We start from the raw sequence: 16152 nt of genomic DNA on the forward strand, positions 1-16152 counted from the left end.
AGAGGATATTGTTGTCAGTTTTGATAATCCAGACTAAGGTAGTACATGAAATTTATAAACAAGTCCAGTAACAGCATTTTTGTATGCAATAGGCTGCATATTGTTGTAACAGGGAAAGAGTAGATAGTAATTTCCACAACAATCTAAATTCTCCTAATAAAACAGAAATAAATTTCATGAATGCTCCAAAGAACTGAAATCTAACTGGAGGCCAAAACATCTTCTTGTGACTAAGCAGCAAAGATGAAATAAGAGTAACAAGTAGCAGTGAATTCAGAACTTAATTGCATGATAAAGATTGTTTAAACTATCATTACAACAAACAATTTGATGTCTGAAGAAGCCTGAATTAGCAAGATTATAAGAACTGATTTACTAAGGTGTCCCCAAATTAGATGCAGACAGGGTTTTTTTCCTTTCCCCCCTCCCTTTATCTTTTTTTGGGATGCTGAAGTCTTTTTCCTAATAGAGAAGCTTGTATTATAAAGATATTCCTGAATATAAGGAATATCATTCTGTTGTTTCATAAGAGTGCTAGGGTGCCTATAATACAGCAATTTTCAAAGCTGACAAGTATAGTTATGTACATTTGCTAGGTGAAGAAGTGAAGTTAAAGGAAGTTTAAATGACTTTTCAGGATGAAATTGGTAGACACAGGACAGACTGGGTCTCTTGAGTTCGGAGTTCTTTCTTGTAAAACAGTGCCTCCGTCATGCCTTCCATTTGTGTTTCCTTCAATGATCACTAAAACTAGCTTTTCCTATCTATTTCAGTGGTGCATAACGGTATCACACAGATTGAGAGCAAGTATTCACTCACTTTTGGAACTTTACTTTGGAGCTTATTTTAGGCATCAATGCTTTCTAGGTCTCCCATTTGGGCAGTAAGAAGAGACTGGATGCATCTACAGGGCAGGTTGAACCTCTATGAAATCACCTCCCTGAGTACCGGTCCAGCTCCACCAACAATCTAGAGTATATAAACCTGTACTCGGAGGGTCTGTATACCTTCCGTGAAACTGTTTGCAAGGACTAAGAGAAGCCCGGATGCAAATTTGCAAGGAGATTGTGAAATGACAAATTCCTTTTCTTCAGTTAGAATAACTTTAAAAGGACATCTAATGGACTTAACTTGGAATGAATGGAAACAAAAGACTGCATTCATTAGGTTAAAATTTAATATTTTTAATGACTGTTGTCACTCTAGTATCTCAAGCACTGTTATGTTCATGTAGTAGCTGTTTAAATAACAGTACTGTGCCTTCCTTGAAATCTGCTTTTCTGACAAGAACTGTCCAAAATCAAAGTCTGGGTAGTATTCAAACATACTTTCCTCAACAGTCTCATGACAAGATTATGTTAACCAGCCTGGTTGACTCCAGGCAGGATTATCTAGAGAGGACTTTGCATAGGCAGGATTACCTACGTGACCTTATATAAAGCTGCATAGAGAGTGATGGAGATTATTAATCCAAATGGCCTGTGGTACTTAATAGAAAGGCAATCTGTGGGATTATCTGTGTAGATGCAGCTTTTAGAACAAACATAAACCTGGCTCCTGTTAATATGAGCTTTAAGTAAAGTCTTCATAATAACAGAGTTATTTTAAGTTTTTGTGCAGTGTTTAATTAATAATAAAAAGAGAAGTATCAAGTGACATAAAAGACACTTAATTTCTTTGGTACAAAAGACTCCAGTCGTGTAACCCTTGGAAATGGGAGCAATGATTGCACAGGTTATGACTATCTCTGGCTTCACTGGGGCAAATTCTTTGGTTCCCATGAGAATATATGTTTAAATCTGAAGCAAAATTTTAGCCTTTAATACTACTTTCTCATGGTTTCAGGAAAGTCTCTAGATAGATAATACAGCCTTAAAAAAGGCACACAGGTAATTTGAGACACTAAAAGATAGCTAAAATCTTTGTATGCATGTAAGCTATGCTAAATGGTTGGCTTAGAGGACTGGAAAAAGAGTAGGTGAAGGCAAGTACATCTTAAGTGCTACAAGTCAACACTATTTTGCTGAATGTATTTTCTGAGAAATGTATGGTTAACCCTTGAGCAAAGATTATACATTTGATTTCCTCTTACGGCAAGGGAAATATTAGCTTGTTTTCTCAACTGGAACAAATCCATGCATTGCTTCTCAGGGCAGCTTCCCTTGAGTACATGCAGTACAATGCTTCTGTTAAGACTTAGCAGTGGTTCTACTTCTGATTCAAGAGGATTTAACAGCGAAAAATCACCGTCAGTCAAGTTAAGAAAAGAGAGCACAAGAAAGAAAATGCATTCTTGTATCTTTCTGCAAAGATACAAGAATGCATTTTTTCATGTGGTGATTCTGGCTGACTGATACAGGAAGGAATAGGCAAATATATTCATACTTGAAATACACTTTAAATAGTTCTTTCCCATTAGGCTGAATTTCATGGTAGCGGCACATTAAATGAGATACTTTTATGTTAGTGTTTTGCTTCTTAAATGCTAAAATTAAGCTCTCAGACTAAGCTCAGGAAGTAACTATTTTGTCTCTGAAAGCCACGATAACTATGGAGGGTAAAAATTAACTGAATTGTGAAGACTTATAATCCTGCAATATGAAATTAATTCCTGTTTTATTTTTTTCCTTCTACATTAAGGCACCTCTTTTACAGAGCTGTGATTATATATGTGTATGCACACATCACCTGTTGGTAAGCATATACTGTTGGTTGTGTAAGAATCATCTCTATGAATGCACGCACACAGCTTGTCAAGCTGTTGTTGATTACTGTGATGCCATGAACAGCCTTTTAGGAATATCAGAGCTATGACTCAACACACTGACTGGTACTGTTATTCTTTACTTATATTACCATAATGCCTAGAAGCCATGGTATAGGAAACTGGATGTGTGAGGTGCTACAAAAAGAAAAAATATTCCCTCCTCTCAAAAGAACTTATCCCGCATTCTTCTTGTTCGATCCACCACTTGTTGAGGCTCTTCCTGCCAGAACTAGACTATGGTTTGTGGCAATAGCACAGACGTTTTCCATCTTGTAGCAATATGCTAAACGTACGATGGAATATAGCCTCGCTGGAAAGTCCACTCTTACTCTCAGTAGATACTGTGGATGTTGATTTTGAGGACCCAAGATTTTCCTGATTCCCTTCCTTTCCCTTCCCTGAAAATTCACTTTACCACGGCTAGCTGCAAAGCTGTTCCCATACATGCCTAGGTCTGAAAGAATGTGTAAAATACTATAGCCTGTCTTTCCTTTATAACCACCATACTGTGTGTGAGCCCTCTGGAATCATTCTCACTGTCTTAAATAGGAAATGTTGAATGTCTCTGCCATTTGCTCATAACTGGACAACTAATAATTTCAAGAGTTCCAGTGTGACTGGACTGCACACAATAGTGGTGGATATCGTCAAAATACCATGGCCTCATTCTTGTCTTACAGCAGTGGGCCACAAGAGATTTCAGTGAGCTATGTGATAGTAAAACTGGTGTAATACAGTTGAGAAAGAGCTGCCAGTTTTGTTTTTCCCCTTTCCTAGGTATTTATTTCTGAACTCCTTTCTCAGCATCTCTTTTTCCTTTGCTCTTCCCATTTCTGAGATCCTGCTTAACTGCATAGCTGATACAAAGCAATCTCTTATTCTAAATGACTACTGAGACCACATCGTAGTGGTTACTGGTACAGGAAGCCCCCATTATAGACACTATTGTACCTGATTTTATAAATGCTAGAACAAAAGAGTCTCATTTTGTTCCCTCCCAACGCCTAAGTATGTGAATCCAAAATATTAGGTTAGGCATTAATGACACAGTGGGCAGGAGGTGATTTGAAAGTCATTTCCCTTTCACTCTATCATTAGTCTGCTTCCGTGGTTGATGTACTGCCAGTGTTTTAAGTAGATCTCACGCATTCCCCTTAGCTACTGACAAATCCAAAATCCCCTGGAGTGAACGTACATGCGTAGTGAGCACATATAACAGACTGAGGAACTTGGCCATTTATTTCTCTGTTTAAAGAAAAAAGGCTTTCTCAGACCAAAAAAGAAAACTGTTGGACAAATAAACTTCTAATGGGTATACTATGGAAAAGCTTTCTGTTTTTAAACCTGCACAAAGCACAACCTTCCATGCTCTGAAGTTGTGTGTTTGTTTAAAGGCATGAATACTCACACCAGAGCTGCTAGTTTAAACCTAAGTACCATCAGAGAGGATCTAGTCCAGTCCAAAGCAAAAACCCACCATGCTTCTGTGATGCATTTTTAAGAACTCTAGTGTTGATAGGAATGATTAACCAGTTTTCAGCTTGATGGGATAATTCTCTTCGGGCAATAGGAAAGACATCCCTTTCTTTTACTTTGGTGGCTGTGTTTTATCCCAGTTCTGGGTGACTGTTCTGTTATACTAGTTGTTAGCTGAGACTGAATTGCTGTTTTATTCCAGCTTTGCCAAATGAAGTTGCATGTGATCAGCTTCCCTGGGAATCCCTGCATAGCTGTAGTCCACCAAAAATTCCACGGTCTCAAAAGCTGATGATGGACTTGCCTGTGAGTAGAAACAACTAAGTACCTAAGTCCTGTCTGTATTTATTTACTGGGGAGTGAACTGTACTGCTTTTCAGAAGCACCTGAAAAGGTTCTCATTTTCCAGTTTGATGCATGTTGATGTATGTTTGAAAGTAAAATTATTGTACAGATTTTTCAACATGGTTCCAAGAGATTTATGTGTTCTTTATGGTATATGTGCTGCGTAACCACTAGTTGTCATATAGAAAGAGTACTATTACTACTGTTTCAGCTTTACTAAAAGGTATCTTTGGTTTCTAGAAAGCCAGAGGTGGGGCAAGGAAGTAGAACAAAATTAAAATAGAAAGAGCAAAACAAAATAACATAGTAAAGCATGTTATCAGCATTGAAAGTCTTTTTGGACTTTGATAAACATTCCATATAATTAATTTAAGAAACAGACCTCTGCACACTATGTGACAGTATCACCAGCCGCTTGGCAATGTAATTAATTGATCCTATCACAAAAGTGCTTTGCTAATTACATGGAAAACGGTCTTGTGAGTAGTACTCAGAGGGCTCATTTGCTGTCCTGTTGAGTGCTGTGCAATATGCTTGTATGTTCAATCCTTCCATTAGAAGCAGGGATTGTGATCCGAAGAGCATTTATGGACACTTCCCTCTCTCTATATATAGTACAATATGTGGACCCCCTGTACTCAGGAATTTTTAGGTTCAGGAAGTAATCTTGAGCCTACTTTCTCAGGGTCAAGCTTTCAACAAGCTACGCTTCAACCAGAACAGATGCTTGTGCAGATACTACTATGTTCTCTATGATAGTTTTTCTCCTTTTGCTAGGGGTTACTCTCCCCGTAATTCTTGAGGTTCACAGAAAACTTCCTAATACACTGCTGGCAAAATCTGAGGAGCTGATTCCAACCCCCTCATTGAAATATAAAACTATCCTGCCTAGCTGGTGTTGTCTTTAGCACAGATTAGGGAGCACTCATTTTAAGCACTCCATCAACTGGTTTATGAGGATGATTCATTCTAGTTAGTGGATGGAGGTGAGCAATGGTGATGGCACAATCTTTAACTGACAGAGCTTGATCTGGACAACGGAGTTGGTCTACAGCTGCAGGATACAAATGCTAGATGAAGAACTGTACACCATGGAAGATCCTCTCAAATCTTAAGCAGCACTTAGCATTAAATCTTATTAAGCTTTTCACTGCCCTCTGCATAATTTCAGGCTGTAAGCATAAAATCATTGATGATAAAAGCAGTACTCCAACAACAACTTACTTTAAGCAATGGAAAGGGATTTAAATTCCAGCATATCGTGATTTTCAGTTTCCATAACTAAGAATAACTTTGACAAGAGCCATTTTCACAGACAACTCAAAAGGTGGAATATGGCTTTATTCTGTCATTTTTTTTTAATGCTGAAATTATTCATCTGTAACATGATAAAAATGGAAACTTTGACCTGTCTATATACTAGTTTTACATTATGATTTATGATGAGAATTATAAAGTTCCACCCCAATGGAAACTCATTTCAAAACATCTGCTTAGCATCCATTGAGGCATTTTTAGTCAAGGAATACCATATTGCATGGCAGAAATTTGGACTATAGCTTTTGTTTGGGCTTAAAAAAAGCCCAGACAAGAGCTGTCTTTTTCCTCCTCCTTTCCAGTTAATTCATCATAACTACAGGTAGTAAATAGGCTCTATTGCATGCTAGTAATGTGCATTCATAAATACACAGACTAGTGACAACACTGCTGACTACCAGCATTTTGACTCAGAAAATATTACGTCAGCTTTTGTCCTTGAAGAAACAGAAATTTAGCAGAATTTTGACTGGGAATTTGTGAGTGTGGGGGAATGCAGATGTGGCCTCTAAACATATGTAGGGAGATGATGACCATACATTTTTTACTAGTGACACTTTGATAGCTGTAGCTCTATAGGACGCTACACTTGCCTGTTGTTAAAAAACAAGTTTAAGTGACTTAATGCCGCTTATCAAAAGGTTTTTAGGTTGTTGAAATAATCATATGAAAGTAAATTTCTACTATTTTTATATATATATTAAAAAATCCTTTTCAATTAAAAAAAAGTGACAATCCCCATGTCTCTGAAAACATCAAAATAAGAAGACAATATTCTTATGTGATAGATCTATTTGCATTTTTAATCAGTTTCCTTAAACAGCATGACAAATTGTCCCAGGACACACAAAGTAAGTAATAGATAGGTTATATGATTGAGACAAGCCTTAAAGATATCTATTACTAGTGCTTTAACAGAAAAACATGCAATAAGGGAACTACAATTCCTTCTTGGTACCTGGTTTTTTTTATTATGTATGGGTTTCATATGAAGTAACTGAAGTTTTTCTTGGCCAAAATAAAAAGAAAATTAAATTTCTGAATGGAGATGCCATTAACTGTAAAGTTAATATTACAAATTTAAGATGAGAAAGAATAATGGTAACTAATATGTAAAAGCCTGATATTTTTATTCATGCTTTATGGCTCAAGGGTGTAGTACTTTAAATGACTATTGCCTTCAGTGGGCATCACAGGTTCTTGGATTCTGCCAGGAAATTCTAAAATGTATTAGGATGAAAGAGACTGAATGAATCAAAGTATTTTCTAACCTATGGGCTAAATGTTTAGATGTTAGTATTACAAAAGCAGAAAGTTAGAAATAAGAACAGTAAAGAATTCAAGTGGAGTGCCTCTATCTTGCACATATATAGAATGGAAAAGAGTAAAGATGATATGCACATAATTATATATACACACCCCCTTATATACATATTATATAATGTTACCTATAGATTAGTCACAAAGGGATTTTTTTTTAATACACAAGTACTTTTTCATGTGCTTATTTAGCCACATGTTCAGACATGACTTCCCGATGTGAATGCTAACTGCATATGGAAATCTGTCAGCTTTTGAATTCCATCTAGCTCTGTCACTGCCTTGTCCTTTATTATTAGGTAGCAGTGCTATTCCGGACAGTATGAGACTGAAGGAAATGGCACGTCAGATCTAATTGCATAGTCGTTCTGTGTAGATTTTCTGTTGGTGCTGATCTTCTAACAGGTCTTGCTGTTATTCAGCAAAACCAACACATGATAGAGGTGCTTTGGCACTCATCTTGTCTGAAACATTTCTGTGGCTGTGAAGTATATATGAAGTGACAGATGTTAGTGCCTCACTGGATGTCACTCTGCTCTCAGGTTCGTCTGTGAACAGCAAGTCGGTCTCTCCATTGAAAAATAATGAATCTTTCCTCTCGGCAATTTCTGATTTGTGTGTACTTCTGTAACCATTGTAAATGATCTGTTGGTTTTGTGTTTTTGAGCTCTTAACTACTGCAATGTGTTCAGAGCAAACCTGTGACTATTTGACTCTATTTTGTCAGCTGTCATTGCTGCAGTTTTTTCTTATTAGCATGGAATTGACAGCCTTGCATTTAGAAAAAACCCATATATTTACATATATTAAAAAGAGTTTGTTGCTACTCACTCCTTTATGCCCACCTTTATAGAAGGGCAGAAAATAACGCATACTTATGTGTGATGTAAGTTGCTGAAAGGTTTTCATGTGATCCAGGCAAGATGCAAGATCATAAAAACTGATGTGTTCCCATTAAATCTTCCACAACCACACCCAATATGTTTTCTCAGAGAAAAAAACCAAACTGCATATCTAGCTCTAATCTCTGCTGATTAGGTTAGGAATTAAGAGCATAAAGACCTACGGTCTTGCCTAAACTCAGGTCTTGTGTGTCCTCCCATGCATGTTAACTGTAGCCTTCCTGAATTCTCAATTATAAAATCATAATCTTTCGTGCTCCATGGATCTGACCTGAATCCTGCTCTGCTTAATGGACTACGATCAATTCTACAGAGTGCTTGTGTTGCATGAGTGCTTGAACTCCACTGTAAAGCCAGGTAGCGGGTTGTGACAAGCACGGATCTGCAGACTAAACAGTTGGTGTTGAGGGCCTGCTGTCCCACTGTGCATGTTTCAGAGGGTTTTACTTTGGATTAGCTCTGTCTTGCCTCCATCCATCTGAATGCCCATTACAGGATGGAGTGTACTAGGCTCGCTCTTGAAACTCGTTTTTTGGTTTAGTTTCCTCTGAAGTGTATTGCCAGTAGCTGTCAATCTGCTCTCCCTGTTGTAACTTCTGGTCTTCTTACAAAATTGCGGCTACTTTCTTCTGTGTACAATGTTGTGTTAACTAAAAACCCCGAGTCTGCAAATATCTCTGGGAAGTAATTAGTGGCAGCACTATGTGATCCATCCTATTTGTACTGTGTAGAATAGAGGTCTAAAAGTAATTTGCCCTCTTAGATGTTGCTAGTTACAAAATGGCTATGTTAAAAGGAAGGTTTCGGAGTTAAAACTGTAGCTTGAAATTAACAAGTAAACATAACTAGCAAAAAGTAGGAACAGAAAAAGCTGAAATGGTTACATCACCAAGTTTGCTAGTAAATGGCAATTGCTGAGATTACAACACACTTTTGTTCACCAGAAATCCTCCATCTCATCTTTCAATTTATTTGCAACAAATCTGGTTCTAAAACAAATGGCTAAAACTATCTGCACTGTTTACAAAAGTTGCATGACTCCTTTAAATACAGTGGATATCTCTGACTTGAAAGTAATTCTTACCTCTCCCCTGCCCCAGTATTATTTTGATCAGCTGGCAGTTTGTTTGTTTATTCACATTAACATTTCCAAACGCAGAGTGCCTGGCCAGCAGTCACTGCTCTGCAGAGCTGCCAGTGTCTAATTGTTTCCGGTAATGGTGACTCCCTTTTTTATTTTTTTGGGGGTTTTTTTGTTGTTTGGTTTTGTTTTTTTCTTCTCCCCCCTTAACTGCCATTTCAGAGCAGCAGCCTTTACAATACATAAGCTTAATGCATTTTGAGGTCAACCAAATCTTCCATTCCCACTACTGCTGATATTTGTTTACTATTCTACTTGAAATCAGCATGCAGTATAAATGATTTAGACATGTGAATAAATAAACCTCTAAATATCCATATCCTTGCAACAGCAAAACCAGATCAAATCTAATGCTTAGAACAGTATATTGCTACAAACACTGATTCGGTGGGCAAATGGATTCACATTCGTAGGACGTTGTGTCATGATTTAGGAAAGTGAAGGGTAACTCACTTGAGCATGTTAGCTTGATGGACATGTAGTCTCTGCCACAGTCCTTCTTATAGTGACAGCGCAGCCAGTTTAAGAGGCAGAGTCCGTCACCACACTGTAGTTCTTCTTTTTTACACGGCAGAATGCTCTGTTCATCTGAAAGGAGGAGAAACAATCGATGACTTTGTGTAACGAGCAACTCCTTCCTGAGCAACAAAGCCACATGTCTACTGAAAGTCAATCTTCCTGCTTTTGAAAGCCCTGGGCGGATGAAAACACTCTTTCCTCTTTGTCAGATGTGAAAAGGGTCTCAGACTCAAACAAATATTTCCTATACTGTTGTTGCTGATCATTTAAATAGTGTTCGAGACAGATGAGGTCTAGGTGAAGCATACCAAAGAAACCACAAGGGTACTGTGTCTCTGAGGCACCTAGCCTTCTGACTGACTTACATGCTGTAACATCCAAACCAAAACAATCCATCTTTGCCCCAGCTTAACACACAAAATGGATAAATGAGGGGGAAAAGAGATCTGCTATCTTGTGTAAACCTGAAGGACTGGATTGAGGGCTTCTTAGCTGTAAGTATAACTCTCTCACAATCTCTTCCCAGTTTGACAATTAAGGGTAGGAACTCAGTCTGATAGAGTGGGGAAGGCTTTTTTGCATAATCTTAATAAAGCCTTGGGTAAATTTATGGAGACATAAACTCAGCTTTGGTTTGCAGAGACATTAAATCCTATATAGTAGGGTCTGCAGCTCTGCACGAAGCCAAATCTTTGACTGGCTCCCCACTTGAAAGATTGAAGCCACTTCCCAGGACTGCTGTTGATTCTTGGGGGCTGAGTAGAAAACTGAATCACTCATCTCTGCCTAGAGAGGGGGAAAAAGAGTAATTTTATCTTGTCCTTTGATAGCATACTATGGTTCCTTTTATCTTTATGCATACACACATGCACAAACAGAAATTTCCTACTTTCAAAGGAGCAGGAGTACCGTAAGCCCTGTAACTTAAGAAAAGCAGAGTTTCAGGCCATGCTAATATTCACCTGTGCAAAACATACTTGCACAAGAAATGGGAGTGCTGGTGGGAGTGCCATCACTTGTCATACCTGAACAGGATCACCCCTTCCTAGTCCAAAAGTTCTGAGGGTATGCCTGAGGAGAGAGGGGTCACTGCAAATGCAACGCCAGCAAGCAACAGGTGTTTAGCTTTCACTGGCTACTCAAAATAGCTGTTTCGTTTGACGTCCATAAACATTCCAACAGCAGCTTCATGATACAGAATTTAAAAAGGAGTTGGGAATCTCTATGCAAGGAAGAGTATGTCTTTTTTTTTTTTGACACATTAACTGCACAATACATAATATCCTATGGAATGCCAGTGACCAGCCATACCATCTAAAACACACTGAGCAAATCATTGAAAAAAGAACTTATTATGTAAATGTATTCCAGTTTGTTAGGTTAAAAATCTATTAACATTCTATAAGGAACAAACAAATTCAGGGAGATCAGGAAGTCAGAAAATTATCCAGGAAAAGAGGGGAAAAACCTCCTACATTATTCAAAGAAAGTGTTTGGTTTTTGTTTTTTTTTTTCTTCACATTTCACTAGTAGTGCTATTGAAAGTGGTCTTGTTTTGATGGTAGATAAAAGGAAACTGTTTTCTGACAAGTGCATCTGAGCGTGCAAATGGATACACTGACATCATTTAGTTGCACGGTTTTGTAGGGCCTTCCAATAATGAGAAAGATAAGTAAAATAGACAGAAAATAGTTCATTAAAGACAGAATAAAAAAGTTTTTAAGTTTGGCAAGGAAGACCTTTGTGCAGAAAGACTCTCTGGAAATCAGCTTTAAATTTCATTAGAGTACTAGAGCTGTATTCAGGTTACTTTACATGAGCAATCTAAAACATTCCAAATACAGGCAAATGAAAGTTCAAGCCCAACTTGAAAAACACTAGCTCTTGAAAGTAAAGGCACAGAGGGCTAGCATGCAAATTGGTACCCAACAGAAGACAGGCAATTCTGCTTCATCACGTTTTTGTCTGCTCTCCAATATTTTTAATTTGGAGTCTTTTTGTCATCCTTTGTAGCTGCAAAATCATGCAGTTTGGAGTAATTGTTCATGATTTCCAATTCTCCACACAGCTGCTCCAGTGGAAGATGTCAGTACCCCCAAACGCACTTATAAATATCACCAGCGTTGACAACATACTGTTATGGTAAATCTTAGATTGTAGGCTTGTACCTGGCAGCTCTGCAATCTAGAGGCCAACCATCAGATCATATTGGTTTGTACTTTCAGAACATCAGTACATTTCAGTACATTTCCCAAATGGCTACTGTATTTCTGGTAAGCATCTCAGACAATTTGGGGGTAAAATGGCATAGAATTCCCAGCAATTAAAGTTGTGGGGATTCTTGTCTGGGTTGGTTTTCTTGTTTGGTTTTTTTTTAGAGTTAAAATATTATAGAAGAAGCAGCTAAGCAATAATTACTTTGTGGTACCAAATGTAGTCATTGTGTAAATGGGAACAACTTTTGTTAACTTTAGACTGGTTACACAGTCATTGCAAATATAAAAAAGGAATTCACCTGCAAGAAAATGATGCAAAAGGAAAAAATAATATATTAGCAAATCTATTAGAGTAATTGGTCCTGGTATGCATCTCACATATTTATATCTTCCATAAAGTCTGTTTAGTTCGTAATCTAGTTTGAAGTTGCCCTAATTATTTTAAACCTGTTTAAACTTGCTCCAGTCTACACCCTTTTGTATCTTTCTTGTTCACTGTTTCTATTTTTACTAGTTCAACACAATTCTCCTCTATCACTGGCTACGATTTCACCCCTTTTTGGATGTAAGAAAGTCTTCTACAGTTCCTGCAACATAAAATTCCTGTTTTACTTTTCACCACTTTACTGGCTCTGCTTTGAAGGTCACTTAAAGATAAATGCCTCTTCTCTCTCATCCAGAAAGTAATACTATGCTTTCTGTTTCTGCTGGTTGTTGTTGAACTGTGTAAGTCACTTCGGGATACAATCTTTATGAAAATGGTAGAAAACCACTGCGATGTTTTATTATCTTCAGGGAGAACCATTAAGATTGTAAGCTATAAGAAGTTACATGGGCAGATCCAATTTTTTTGGACTGAAAAGCAGTGGGGGCAATGATGGTTAAAAAAAAGGGTGTGCAAACCTATCCCATAAAGCTGTATTTCCCAGATGTAGCAAGAGCAAATTATGTCTTTTGTGAATCCAGACGATACAAGTCTTCCATCTATTCTCAAGGGGAGCTGCAAAATAACCGAAAAAACCACGAAGACCAAAAATATGTAAATGCTTTTTTGAGGAAGAAACTGAGGCACAGGCCTATAGTCATGCAGCAGGCAGGGACAGAGGTAGGCATCACATTCAGTGTGGTACTGACTGAACAAATAACAATGTTTAAGTTCTATGCAATGAAAATTCTTTTGAGATAGATAGTTTCATTTGTGAGAAAATGCATTACTTTCCAAGATGATGTTTCTATCTCAGTAGAGGCTAGCACGAAGTATTTTGTCTTTAAAGTATGTTTTACCCTGAGGTAAAATTGATTTGAAAACAATTTTTACTACAGATGACAGGGAGCTAACAAAGTCTCTTTCGGGGAAGCACTTCCCAATTCTAAGCCCACCTGTTCCCAACTGGAGCATGCCACGCAATGGCATGCTGATGGTTTTCAAGGTTTGTATTCTAAATCAGCATGCATTTGAATGAATTTATGAAGTGAAAATTAGTAATTTAAGAACATCAAAATGATCACATCAAATTTAGGTTAAGGTGCAATATTATATAAATGTGATGCATAAAATTAATCCACAAGTTGAAAATTAACCTGCACCATTAAAATACACATAATAGTTTACAGCTATTGTACATTATCCAAATTTGTATTTTCCTATGTTAGTAATACCACAATTTTTTTTTATTCAAATGACCATTGCATTATATATCTGTTAAAGCAGGTACGCACTTCTCGCATCAACCACTGAGTCTGATAATGCCCTGATCATCCACCAGCAGGAACTGTTCTCTGCAATGTAACCCTTTGCACTTTGTAAAAATCATAGTCCTCATTCTTGCCTGCAGCGTGGCTTTGAAACCTTTGTAGCCAGCTGCAGGAAGATAGTCATGGTGAAGAAGGATCCTTCAGCGACACAGAGATGATTTAACAACTCTTGAGCTTAGCGAGAGGATGAGAGAATAAATAACACATGGCACATGTTAGTTTGATGCTTAATGCTCTGCTGTGCTTACATGATTTAGATGAGCATGACACAGAAACCTGTGCAAAACACAATATAAGGAAGAGAGATTCTTGTCTCTCTGGTGACTTCTTGTGCCCCTCAGTTCTTTAGTATTTTTGCATTGATGGCAACTAAAGAAATTTACAATAACCTTAAATCAGAGGACAGACACAAGATGTCATTTCTACACTATTAAGGTACCCTGATACTACCTTTAGCGCTGCATTTTATCATGCTGTCCTTGGCTGTATTTGGGAATCATAGTTTTACATGTTTGAAAATCTGGGAAAAAGTTCTTATTTCTACCTCTGTAGATGTTTGAGCACTCCTGAAGCATGATCTTATGTCTCCAATGTTGGGAAAATTTCCAATTTACAGCTTGCTTCATTCAGTAGAGACTTTTTTTTTAAATCAGAAGCACAGAAATGTAGCTCTGAACATAGCTTTTTTTAAATTTTAGACTTCTATCGGGTTTTTAGACATCTTTCAGGTTGGCTAATAGGATCAAATTGCAAAAGTACAGTTTTCACTCATGTTTCCATTTACGATTGTACTGTTCTAAAAGCAAAGTCTTTTCTAAAGTGTCTATGTATATACAAAATCTTTGTTGGTGGTATTCTGATTTTGTGCTCTCCCTAAACATTGAGGCAATTTCTGATTGGGACTGATGCTAAGAAATGTACTATATAGCACGCACCCCAGCGCACAATAGCATGAATACGTTCTAACTGCTTTTTCAATCTATTATTGAATGTCCCTTATTCTTTCTAAAGGAACATCTGATTCCACAAACATGTTTCGTGTGAGGAGCATGATTATTAGCGTAGTTTAACGTACTCTTCAAATGATGCATAAAAGTAATCCCAAATAGCTACTCTTTGTTGTTCCTCTTTGCAGTGTGTGTGTTCTTTCTCTAGCACCGAGTTCTAGGCCAAAACAGAAATCGCTTTGGATTCACGTTCCTCTCCCCATGTGCCTCTGAGGCAGAGTTATAATTACAATACCAAATGACTAGATGTTGTTGGGCTACTTGTCAACATGGCACCTGCAATAAACCAGGAGTGTTAATTTGTCATTCAGAGCTTTTATTGTCTGTTCAAGTCTGCAGGGTTTTTACATTTGTTTGCTGAACAGGGAATGAGGATTGCATAGTAGGCTGACTAATCACTGCTCCTTTAGAGGCAAGTTTCAGGGCAATACATTAAGACGACAACAAGGAAACATGGTTTACAAATTTCTAAAAACTCTATAGTCTCTCCTGTTCTGTGTTGGGCTTTCTATGACCTACTTTTTTAATAAAGTCTTGTACTTCTTGCCAGTTGTTTGGGCCAATGACTTGCTTGCATACTGTGTGTGTTTGGAGAGTGAAAATGGCCATTGTGTACCTCAGTAGTCTAACTTGTAAATAATCATAAATGGGGAGCATTTAGCCCAAAACATTGAACTCTGCTAATAAGAGGAGATGGTTGAGTGTGGATTAGAAGCAAATTTCAATATGAGGTTGTCCTAGTAAGAACTAGTCTTCCAACTGGGACTAAATAGCTTGCAATCTGCTGGGTGCTCTGCCATGTACTGTATTACTTGCTCCCCCAGAGGATCTGGGATCTCTTTTGTAAAGCTCATTTCTTTAAGATCCTGAGTCCTTGCTGTAGAAATCCCTGATTGAACCCATTCTGTACGTTGGGGTGTGTTTAAAATGTTTAAAAATTGGAAACAGCCTATTAAATGATTTAGAGTGACTCAGAAAGCTGTTCTACTGACTGAAGTGTTCAACTTTCTGATGCCAAATATGTCATTTCTATATATCTCTTGGGTTCCCCAGTGGAAGGGAGACATACCTGTATTTGTGATCTAACTAGAAAAACATTAAAGGCCAGCTGTACATACTTTCCTGTCCTAAGTAAGTGGGAACTGAAAGTTGAGGTTAAGTGTAACTTCAGAATATTTCTATCAGGTCTGAGCCTGATGGACAACAGGTTGTCTGTGGACAATTAATTCAGCTACATAAAATAATCATATGAAAAAGTAAGAGTAGAATAAATATTCTGGAAATTGTCTTGCAGCAAGTCTGTTCCTTCAACCCTAAGAACAAAGACATATATGGGATTGGACAAAGATGGAGAAAAAGATGCTACAAGAGAAAATAGGTAGTGCAG

The 16152-nt window shown here is 37.6% G+C and overlaps 1 protein-coding gene across 1 annotated transcript in view; it reads right to left on the bottom strand.

Annotated features, from left to right (window-relative positions):
* The window catches only part of BEAN1 (brain expressed associated with NEDD4 1), a 64871-nt gene that overhangs the window by 41334 nt on the left and 7385 nt on the right, over positions 1–16152 (bottom strand). Inside the window, exon 3 of the mRNA XM_072872809.1 lies at positions 9722–9856. Coding sequence (XP_072728910.1) covers positions 9722–9856 — 135 coding nt within the window. The remainder of the gene's footprint in view (positions 1–9721; positions 9857–16152) is intronic.

This window comes from Ciconia boyciana, chromosome 9 (assembly GCF_034638445.1).
Source record: "Ciconia boyciana chromosome 9, ASM3463844v1, whole genome shotgun sequence".
Taxonomy (NCBI): Eukaryota; Metazoa; Chordata; class Aves; order Ciconiiformes; family Ciconiidae; genus Ciconia; species Ciconia boyciana.